Genomic DNA, 11623 nt, shown 5'->3' on the forward strand with positions numbered 1-11623 from the left:
TCTGCAGAAACGGGGATCTGTATGTCAGTTGACGTTCTCAAAGCTTTTCAATCACTGACCTGTGAAGGCAGAAGGAATGCTTTCCTTTTAGCTGAGAGGCAAAATTCAAGATGTCCGACTTGCAGCAATTAGCGTATCTGTGCTGGACACATCATTATTTTGAAATTGACCCTCAAATGAGACAGGACAAAAAAAAAAAATCTCATTTTGAAGTCTTTTGTAAGCTCAGCCTGTCTTTAGCAGTGTTAGCAAACAGACCTTCTCTTACCTTTGCAGATGTTGAGGACATGTTCTCTTCCGGATCTTTACAAACTCTGTAGAACTTTAGTCGATGTTCCCAGTGTAGCAGATGTGCAGCATCAACATAATCTTGAAATAGATGATACGGAAGATGAGCAAGCCAAAGAAGGACCCTCTGATTCTGAGGATACGTGAGTATATCAAGTTTGTTGAGTGTTTCAACAGGCATCTTAGATCAATAATATTATTGGTTAGATGCTAACAATTATACATGGTATACCAGCATGAGGTTTTTACCCAAATTTTAAAAATACTGTATTGAATCTCCATTTACTTCAAGTCTTCTTCCAGAGAAGCTAATGGGATGTACTGCTTACAGCAGCTGTCTGAAATTCCTTTCCAAGTCTCATCCAAGATGCTACTCTATCTGGCTTCTGCACCTTGCATTCCGCTGAAGCAGATCAAAGTCGATGGCTACCACTCATCTAGAAATAAAGATTTCTTGACTATTTCTTTTCTTCATGTTCTCTGGGAATCTTGCTCATCTCTCTCCTTTGCTGTTGTACCGGGATGTCCTTCAAGTCCCTCAAATTCTTCCAGGGGCTTAAAAATCTGACCCTGGCTCTTGAATGTTCCCTGCAGCCTGGATAGTCTGCAGGGATAAAATTATCTGATGTATCTATTCTGATGAGATTGTGATCTATTTTTGCTTCAGACACATTTTTATCTGGATTCGAGTTTTCATTTATTTCCAGCATTTCCTTGTAATGTATAAATATGTTGGTTCAAATCCAGGGACTTGAAAACCAAGCTATTAATTGTGCTTTTTTTCTCATCCTGATTTTTTTCTCATTTGTTTTAAGTCCCATTGAACAATCTCATTATATTTCCTGCTGCTATAAGTGAAGCTTTTTATGTCTTTGTATCCAAACCATACTTATTTTTTTCATCAGATTGTGTCTTAAATAACACTTATGAGAATATTCAGCTTCTTCTGTTCATGGGCTTAAGAAAGTCAACTGGTTTCATGCTGTTTTAGGACTAAATACTTAAACATATTTTCCCCTAGCCTTGATTAAAAATGAGCTTAACTCATACCTCTGTATCTAGAATGTTACTACAAAAATCACTACTTTCCTGGTTTGACTATATAATCATTTTTGGTATTCCTATGCCAGCTCCTCTCCTGGTTTAAAAAAAAAAAAAACAAAAAAAAACCAACATAAAATTTTTCTCTGCTCCATTACTTAGAATCATCCCTTCTTCCCTCACCTCAATTTTCGAGATATGTATGTGTACTCTTGGCCCCTACTACCAATTTCTGTTGCCATTTACTAAAGTAATCCGTCTTCCTAATGGACATTTTTGGTTTTGTTTTTAAATGATATATGTAGAAAGTGCCCTGAAAAATGACTCAGATCCTACCCTGTTACTTCTACACAGCTCTCTTGATGCTTTTGCCTTATTGGTTGTGTTCTATTTTGGACAAGCAAGTGCTCCCCTGTGGAATCAAATAAAATTCTTCCTGTTCTATTCTTGAAAAAATAAATCTGTGCAGATCGCTTTCCCTTTCCTTACCCATCAGTTGTGCCACGCCAATTCAGGCTCATCACTACCTGGTCTTTACCTTTCTTCATCTCTAGGCATCACTTATTTGAGCTGTGTAAAAGAGAACTCTTCCCAGATCTCTCTGTCTACAATCTCTTAGAAGGGTGAGACAGAAAAGGAAAAGCTTACCATTAACTCCTTAAGTTTCAATAACTATTTCGCAATAATTGGGATTCTGGGGTTCTATAATACTACACTAATAGAAAGATTTTGAAATTGTCTTACTAATAAAGTCAAACAGAGGACCTGCCATCATCTTTCTACAAAGCAGTCTGATATCCATGTAGCTTATCTTTGTTCCCTGTGTCTTGCACAACATAGTGGTATTAGTGCTGTAATCACATTGAACTGGGGACACAAATATTTCTCTCTTCTTTTCCTCCACTTACATTGACTTTCCAGTTTGTTGGCTCAACAAAAGAAATCAGCTTTTCTGACAGGGTTTGTTTTGTAAGGCATTAATAATATAACCTCTGTATCACTTTCTTTTAGTATGTTTGGGGAGGCAGATACGGATCTGCAGGAACTCCAGGCCTCAATGGAACAACTGCTTAGGGAGCAGCCTAGTGAGGAATTCAGTGAAGAGGAGGAGTCTACTTTAAAGGCAAATGTCATCGAATGCATCACAAATGGTACAGAGGCGGATGAAGGAGACGAAAATAACCCCAGTAGTGAAAGTGCACTTAATGAAGAATGGCAGTCAGGTATAATTTCTTTTATGTGTTTTACAAGTTATTCATGTTAACAATTTGAACACAGAAGAATATTTTTTCATTGTATACTTACAATGAAATAAAGCTTTAATTAATAGTTTTTGTACAGAAGTTTTAAAAAGTCATATAATATGTAGACTTCCTAAATGTTAAGGTCAACATCTAATCAACATTGAATGTTGCAAATTAAATGTTGGCTATTTATTCAGCAGTTATTATAAGTCACTTTTTCTCTAATTGCCTAAAATTTGTTTTCAAGGAAGATGAAAGACTCTCTGCATGTCATATGTGTTGAATAATTCATGACTGCAACGTAAGAGGGAAAAAGAAATAGCAATTGATGTGACTGGAGTATCTGGGGTCCAGTTTACATTACAATTTAGTAATTTAACAAGCAGTCAAAATGAACATGAAGTGTTCAACTTTGTCCTTAGTCCAAAATAGCTATTAATGCAGTTAAACTAAAAACGAGACAGAAAAATATATTATTGCTTTTAGCATTTTGCATTAGCTACACACATTGGTGTCCTGAAGCCTCAGTCCTGCTTTTTAAATTCTGGTTGAAACATAAGTATTTTACTACTGCAGTAAAATGAAGTGCTTTTAGAAAGATAGTAAAAAATGTATACAATCAATAACTAATCTAAACCATAGCTTTTGTGTAATTTTGCTTTATTGAAGAAAATTTTAAACAAGTTGAAAATTGGTCAATGTTCCTGTAAAATATTATTTATATAATACATTCCAATAAGTATGTTATGGAAAATAAACTTGGGTAATACCATCTTCTTTCATATCTGATAGTGCTGATGTTATACACTGAAAACATATGATACTCTCTGTTCCTGTGATTCTGTTGTTGGTGCAAGTGTTGTTGTATTTGGTGTCAGTGTCCCACCTTCTAGATTCATTATATTTCATAAGAATTGCAGGTTTCATTTTTGGGGGTAGGAGGAAGGCCTTCAAAACTCAGGGAAACAGACAGAACTTGAAACCAAATCTGTTCAAGATCTGTAAGTTAAATACAGGATTAGAAGTCATCTAGTGGGTCTTTAACCTATATACGACTTTTCTTCTTATTTCCATAATAACTTATTGTTGATATTTGAATAAGGGATATGATTTGGTCAGGATTATACCTGACACTAGTCACATGTAGGAATTGAAATCTGTAGAGTTTTTATACTAACTCAGGAAGTCTGTCACCTACCAGGCAATACTATGTATTTTCTTACAGATTTGATAAGCTCTGAAATCTAAAATGTTGTATATTTTTTTCCCTGGATAGATAAATTCTTTCATAATTTGAATGCTTACTTTAAGGAGGTGTTTTTCTTGGGCAAAAGAAGTTTGCATTTTATAATAGGATTTCACATAGGGATTCTATCTTGTATTTTTAAATAGACCCTTTTTTGGTAAACTTACCTAATATTTGACTGTTACAAACCTATTTGTAAGGTTTCTGTAGACTATAGGCAAAATCATCTTGATTTCTGTCATATCTTATTGCACCAATTGGCATAGTAAATTTGCAGCATAAAAGAAATGCACTCATAGAAGAATGAAGAACTTTAGCTAAATTAGCACTGAGTTTTGTAGACTTGCTCCATGGAACAAGATGCATCTCAGTGCAGAAGTTAGATAACTGATTCTTAATAGACATGCCCTTATTTTCAGATAGAAGACAGCTGCTTCATTAAGGTAAAGCTCTTTTCCCTGGAGTGGGACAGCCACTGAACCCCACATTAGTTCCACCTCAGGAATATGTGAAATGGTTATATGGAACTTGAGCTACTAACATCGCTTTGATAAATCAAAGTCTGCTCTAAGACCATACAGGGTTTTCTTTTGGTGTGAATACCCTTATGGCTAGCTATCAGAGTGGGCTTTTAGAGGTGATAGCTAGATGCTTCCCATTTGGGATTCAGAATTTATTTGCTGTTAAGAAGGGGACTGTTCCTGTTTCCTTGCAGGTTGTTCAGAACATCTGTCAACATCATCTACTGGTCCTGAGCTTACCTGCTTTCATTACATTTAGAGGTCTGTGTGAATATAAAGTTCAGGGACACAGAAACATTAAGAATGTAGGAAAACTGAGGGGGTTTTACTGTTGTTTTCTTTCTTTACAGATAATAGTGATGGTGAGATTGCCAGTGAATGTGAAGAATGTGATAGTATCTTCAGCCACTTGGAAGAGTTGAGATATAACCTGGAGCAGGAAATAGGCTTTGATAAATTCATTGAAGTTTATGAGAAAATAAAGGTTTGTGGAATAACCTCAAGCAGAAAATAATTTAAGAAACAAGATAAATGTACCTGGGGCTGTTTACTGTGCCAGTAGCTAATTGCATTGTGTGACTAGAATCAATGCTTATTTCTTTAGTCTTTTATTCTGTTTCAACACACTAAAATACACAGAAAATGTCATACCAGTGGATTTAAAGAGGAGGAAATCTTCAGTTTTAACCATGAATTGCATTTAATAAATTTGAACTATTTAATTCTATACTAGTTTTAATTTGGGCTACATGGATTGTCCTTTCTCCCAGGCTATACATGAAGATGAAGATGAAAATATCGATATTTGTTCCACCATAGTTCAAACTATTCTTGGAAACGAGCACAAACACCTGTATGCCAAAATACTTCACCTGGTGATGGCAGATGGAGCCTACCAAGAAGGTGATCTCACTGTGTCCTGGCAATTAAGGCTTGTCTTAGTTCTTTTTTGGTTATATACAATAGATGCTAATATACTGCTAAAACACATCTGTGCTTTGTTATATTGATTGGCTACATTGATAAAAATAACATTTTCACAAAGGGTGTTTTTGTTCCTGCAAAGAAAGTTACAAACTTTGATTAGGGATGCTGACCACTTGGATTTAACAGCATGTACATATACAGTCAAGTGTAACAATAGATGCCTTATGAAAGGTGTAGTATAATTATTTAGATTCTGTCAAGCACTTATGCAGATTGAGAAGATGGAAATCTAGAAAAAAACTTTCAGAATTAAAAGTAATGTTGTCTTAAGAATTAATGATTTTTAATCTAAATTAATGATGTTCTTTACAAAACTCTAATGAGTTGCAGCATCACTACTTTTCTGAAAAAAATTTCATGTGGCTCTTTATAATTGTCATTTTTCAGAAGAACTTGATATGGAGGCACGATCCATCTTAGTTTTCAGGTGGCTTAGTAATACACGAAGAGAATTTATGTTGCTTTGGAGCCCTGCTGAGCTTAGCACAGGTTACTAGGCAGATGGATAGGTCCTAGATCTGAGTCACTCTGTTAAATACCACACAAACCACTGTTGAGGAGAAATGTCTTTGGTTTTTTCTTCTCTCATGTCAAAAGTATAACTGCAGTTGTGTAATTCTAGATTTCTTATGATGAAAGTCTTTACTGGAGAGGAAAAAAAAAACGGAAATCTCAATTATTTTTAAAGAAATCAGAAGCACCTACATATTGGCTTTAGAATGGTGTGCAATGAATCACTATTTAATATATTTCAATTTTAAAAAAAATTCTAATGAATGTTAACCAATGTCTACTTTCTGCATCTTTTGAATTCTTTTACAAATACATTGACCTTTTATTCACTGCTATTGCAAATAAGATTATGGCTTTCTATGGTTTTTATATATAAATGCTTGGAGGAAAAAAAGTCTTAAAACTAGTTTTAAAAACAATAATTTACAAAAAAATTTCTAATACAAATTACATTTTTCGTATTTTTCTTTGCTACTGATTTAGAACCACTCAGTAAGAATAACCAGTACCAGGTTGCTTTCATGCTGTATTATAGAAGTATGACAGAGAAGTGCCTGGAAAATACATTTTCAACTACAGTGTGTTGATTTAGTGACAGAGTTTGAAAGATACATTGTAGTAGTGCGTTTTTCAAGTGTCCAAAGGACTGGCAATGTAGAACAAGAAGAGAATGGTAACGATACTGTTACCAGTTTCTTTTCCCTACCACTTTGCCTTAAGGATATTTTAAAACTAAAACTAAAACTAGACACTTTGCTGTTGGCATACAAATGGTAGGCTGTTTCCTAAGAGGATCGTTCTAAGTGAAGCAGGCAACTTGGGATGAAACTGTCTGAAATTCACTCATCCAGTGAAGATGGCGTATTGTTCAGTATTTGTATGCATAGCACTTTCAAGGCAGTTTTGGTAACAGTCACCTCACTGGTGACTGACTTAGTGCTAATTCTTGTATTATTGGTTAGGAAATTGTGGTTTCTAGTTTTTGTAACCCCAGCTTCACTTGTGTGCGTCTTTCCTTTTCACCCTGTCTCTCCCCCTCTTCTGCTTTTTACAGATAATGATGAATAAACCTGACTCAGGAAATTCCTTAATGCTGAACTACGGATCGGTGTTTGAAGTCTGCACGGCTGAATAGCAAATCATAGTGGAGAATGTAACATGGGGCAGGAGAAGCAAGACTTCAGAAAAGAATGTTGATTGTATGAAAAACAGGAAAAACATGCCTTTTGAAACTGCGATATCTATATGCTTCTCTTGTGTCTACTCTCATGTGTGTTCATTAACTATCATAGCCCAAAAATTAAAAACAAAGGAAAAAAAAAAAAAAAAAACAAAAACAAAAAAACCCACTCAAACCTTTTTATCTCTCAAACTCCAGAAGAAGTATAGAGAGGAATACCTGTAGAGATTCTGATACAAAACTGAGACCTATCCTGTAAAACAGAATTTCTGCTGTATCAGCAGTTGGCTGGTACGGTTAACCAACTGGAAGGACTCCTGTATTGTGGAAGTACATCTAACTGTTCACTTACATACTTAAAAGAGCCTCTCTTTACAACTACATAAAGAAATTACTTCATTTTATTGACCCTTGTGGTTGTATTTTAATAGCATCTTAATCCTAGTGGTCCAGTTTGTGTATTTCACTTTTTTCTTCATAAAAAAATTATTGTAATTTGAAGCTGAAGGCTTCTCTCACTTTTTAACCAGTGTCATCTGAAATATCGCAATGCGGGGCTGTATGTCTAAGACAAGGCAAACAGGTACTTCCAATTGTCATTGCAATGTCTGGGGTTTTTGAGATTGTAAGATTCATTTGGAGCTAGAATACTTTTTTTTCTTTTTCTTTTTTCTTATTTTTCTTCCCCTTCATTGTCCCCTTCCCCAGCCCCTTTCCAAACTCCCAAGTATTTAGCTCTTTTGAATTTTGTAATCTGGTCAATGGTGATATAGTATGCTGTTGAATTGAAAGGGGTGGTTTTTTTCCAGTTGGTTTTTAAATTCTTCCTGTTAAACTCATGGTTCCAGCAACCACCACAGGCAATTAAATATTCCAGGCACAAGTACTTTGCAGCTTTTGGCTCATGTTTTGTAGCTTGATTTCCACTGCCTGAAACAAAAAACAGGTTTCTTCTGCCCCACACTTCCTTGTTCCTCCTGGTCAAAGCAGTACCATACAGGGTAGTACATCAGGTGTACTTTCCAATCATCATCTCTGGAACAGCTTTACTGGCTTAGCCATACAATATGTTCCTTGGTACAAATCTGATGGACTGTCCAACTTCCAACTGCCCTCTTGGAGAAAAATGTTTAATTTTTTTTTTTTTCAGTTACAGCCAGTCACAATCTAAAACTGTCAAAAGTTACTTTTCAACAAAGTAAAATAAAGTGTATATATATATGTATTATTTAGAGCTGTCAAAATATGTACATGATTTTTGTATAACTGTTTTATGGTGTTGTTATTAAAGTTTTGCCCACTGAGAAGTGATAATTATTTTTAAAGACATCCAACTCTTGAAGGTGGACCAAATTTATTCTATTTCAGCTAGATCCTGGGAACCTGCTATGAAAATAAAATTAATAATCAGAAATGCCTTTCAATTAAAATTTTGATATCCTTTTTCACTTGACAAACACATCTTGCTTCATCTTATATGAAAGTATTACCACTGTTGGAAGCAGTGCTGGTTCTGTCCTATGCTGCTGCTTTTTCCCTTCCCTTTCTGTGTTGGTTTGTTGTTGGGTTTTTTTGTGTGTATGGGGGTGTTTTTTGTTGTTGTTTTGGTTTTCTTTGGGTTTTTTGGGGGAGGGTGGGAGGAGGGGAGCTTGTTGGGTTTGGTTTTGGGGTTTTTTGTTTGTGGGGGTAGTTAAACTTTCCACAGCAAATTTTGCAGCTTTTTCTAAGGTTTCTGTTCCACTTTTCTCTGAATAGGTTATTCAACAGTGAAATGATCCTCATGAGCTACATCATCCATGGCATTTAGCAAACACATCCTAAAGGGTTTCACAAAGCATGAGTCCGCATTATTTTCCTTTTTCAGGTCATACCTTGCCCACCTTTTGGGGGGATGACCCAAAACCTGTAGATTTACAAGGATGTAGATCTGCATAGGAAGAAAAAAATATACTAACTGCTATATTCCATGCTCTGGTTTTGAATTTTCTCAAGGTAGTAATGAAGTTAAGGGTTGGGGAGGGTTTAATTATTTTAATATTAAAATAATATCATTATCGACATTCTTCATTTCTTGTGCAGTGTGCTGGCTTTCTTCTGGTAAGGAAAAAGAACCTAGTCTCCAGATGCCAAGCTTTATAGACATACAGCTTTTTATCAATTAATTATTTGAAAAATATGCATAGATTGTGCACAGTTTTTCAAGAATAATCTTCAAACCTGCCAACCAATACTGGATAGCCTTGAAATCCCCCAAGAGCTAATTTAAAATCGACACAGTAAATAAGTTTGCTAAAAACCAGTTTTATCTGAAATTTAAAATCCCTATTTAACATACATTATAATGACATCAAAGACAGTGTGACTTCAGGATAATTTATTGGTCTGTATGTAACAACTTATTGAAATTAGTTGTGTATTTGGCTTGTATTCATATTACATTCACCATAAAGAAATTTCTGTTGTAATTCTAGTAGCAAGATGAGATACAGAATGGTATTTCTGGCACAACTCTGTGAACTGTTCCACATTATGTCCCTGTTGGTCTTTCATCTTGACCTCCGAAGCCCACTGTATTTCAGATGAGAAATCCTTATTAAAATAAAACCACAAAACAACAACAACAACAACAACAACAAAAAACACAAAAAACAAATAACAAAACCACCATGCCCCTGTATTGTGCTGCCCTGCAGATGTGATTGTAGTCCCTGTCAGTGGCACCTGGCCAGCTGTGCCATTTACTGCTGTGTGTACACAGGGAGTTTTGTGACCTCAGCAGGAAGGAGTGAAACCCCAGCAGCAAGACAGTATGAGAGCGAATGTGTTCTCATGGGCTGTGGCAGGAACAGGGAGTCTTGGCTGCCAACTGGCTTTGTTTTGAGCTGAACATGTACAGTAATGCTACCACAAGCACTGGTGCCTAAAATCTTTTTTGAAGAAGAAAGCCTGAAGAGGCTTTTGCTTTTCAATTTGCTGAACTCTGACTATTTGAAGTTACTGCTAGAAGGTACTGTAGGAAAAAAAAAAAAAAACAAAAACAAAAAACTGACTACCTGGTTGGGCAACGTGAACCAAAGCAGATCACTAATGTTTCTGTGGTCTGGTAAGCAAACGGCTGATTGAAACAAAGTTCCAGTGTACCTTTTCCTGACAAGGTCCTCTGTGCTCTTGTAGACATTTATAACACTTATCAATAATTCTTATTCAGCTTTTAGTGCTTCTCTCTTCCTCTTGCTCTGAATTGTGCATAAATGCTGTACGTCTATTCAAACATGCATTCTCCTCTAACCCTTCTGTTCTAAAGTGTATAAATATGTTGAAAACTTACGAAATACTTTTGTTTGTTGGGTTTTTTTTATAATTTATCTGAAGAGGAAACCACACCCTTTCAAACAGCTGACTGTCCTCGACTCTAGAGCTGAACTGCGAATTCTTAAACCGGGATTTAGAAAACGCGGCCCGAGCCTCCATGTTTGACACGGGGTGGTGGTGCCGCCGTTCAGCCGCCAGGTGGCAGCATAACTGAGCCCGAATCAGCCTGGGAGTTCTCAAGTTCCTCTGATGTATGAAGATTTATATCCCTGTACAAGGTCATGTTCTGAAAACCCTACACATAAACACAAGACTTCCATATGTTTACAACGCATTGTTACAAAAAATTTAGAGATCAAAATATAGAGAAATATATAGAACCTACTCAACTAGGTAAGCAGGCTTGAGATAGAGCGGAGTTTCTCAGCTTGTATCAGTTGTTGCAATCCTTATGCTCCTTATCCTGGGGGGGTAGAGGGGCAGCCGGATATGTCCAGTTTTCACTAGATGCAAATTTTAATAAAACAAAATATGACAGTTTTAGCATAGTTATGATGTTGTATATGGTCAGACTATATCAATCTTCCCTTCAACTTGGGGGGCGGGGGGCAGAAATGTCCCTGACTAAATTACTGGTTTGACTTTTATCTCTCCGCTAAGAGTTTACTAACTGATAAACCAAAGACAAATATAGAAATTTGACTTTTCAATCCTTTTAAATATTTTTCTTTCCAAATAAAATAAAGTGTTTTCTCAGATCTTATTTTAACACTTGTTCATTCACGAGCCATGTAGGCTAAAATTTAGCATAAAACAGAAAGCAATGGTTACCATTCCTAGAACATTTATTTTGCCCGTTTTTATCATAGCAATTTAGATGGAGCAATTTGCAGAGTTTAAGTACCAGTTTTAAAATCCATTAAGAGCTGCTTCATTTCAATTAAGTTTGTGTATTAATGCAATACACACTTCAAACACATTTTCAAGTTGATATGTTTTCCAGCTGAGCTGATGTGTTCATCAGATCAAATAGTAGCACTTTGAATGGCTGGCTTGTGCAACAGTCTTAAAAACACTTCTTCAGCAACTAAACCCTTAATTGAGCTGCTTCCATAAAGATACATGAATTTGTAGTTACTTGTGAACATAGGAGTTCAGCTGCTCCTGCTAAACTGCTTGCCTTGAGCACCTCTGATCCAGTGCACTCTTCCAGATTTTATTTCCAAGACATTCTTAAACCAAGATGTGATTTAGCTAATTCCATTAACTCTCCTTGTAATGATGCAGTTTA

General features: G+C 35.8%; 1 protein-coding gene across 1 annotated transcript in view; it reads left to right on the forward strand.

Moving 5' to 3' along the window:
- Window positions 1–8479, forward strand: part of NEK1 (NIMA related kinase 1) — a 48081-nt gene extending 39602 nt beyond the window's left edge. Inside the window, exons 30-34 of the mRNA XM_065836562.2 lie at window positions 277–431; window positions 2341–2552; window positions 4691–4824; window positions 5111–5243; window positions 6895–8479. Of these exons, the coding sequence (XP_065692634.2) occupies window positions 277–431; window positions 2341–2552; window positions 4691–4824; window positions 5111–5243; window positions 6895–6908 (648 nt within the window). The 3' untranslated portion in view covers window positions 6909–8479. The remainder of the gene's footprint in view (window positions 1–276; window positions 432–2340; window positions 2553–4690; window positions 4825–5110; window positions 5244–6894) is intronic.
- Window positions 8480–11623: the final 3144 nt, after the last annotated feature.

The sequence above is a fragment of the Patagioenas fasciata genome, chromosome 4 (genome assembly GCF_037038585.1).
Source record: "Patagioenas fasciata isolate bPatFas1 chromosome 4, bPatFas1.hap1, whole genome shotgun sequence".
NCBI lineage: Eukaryota > Metazoa > Chordata > Aves > Columbiformes > Columbidae > Patagioenas > Patagioenas fasciata.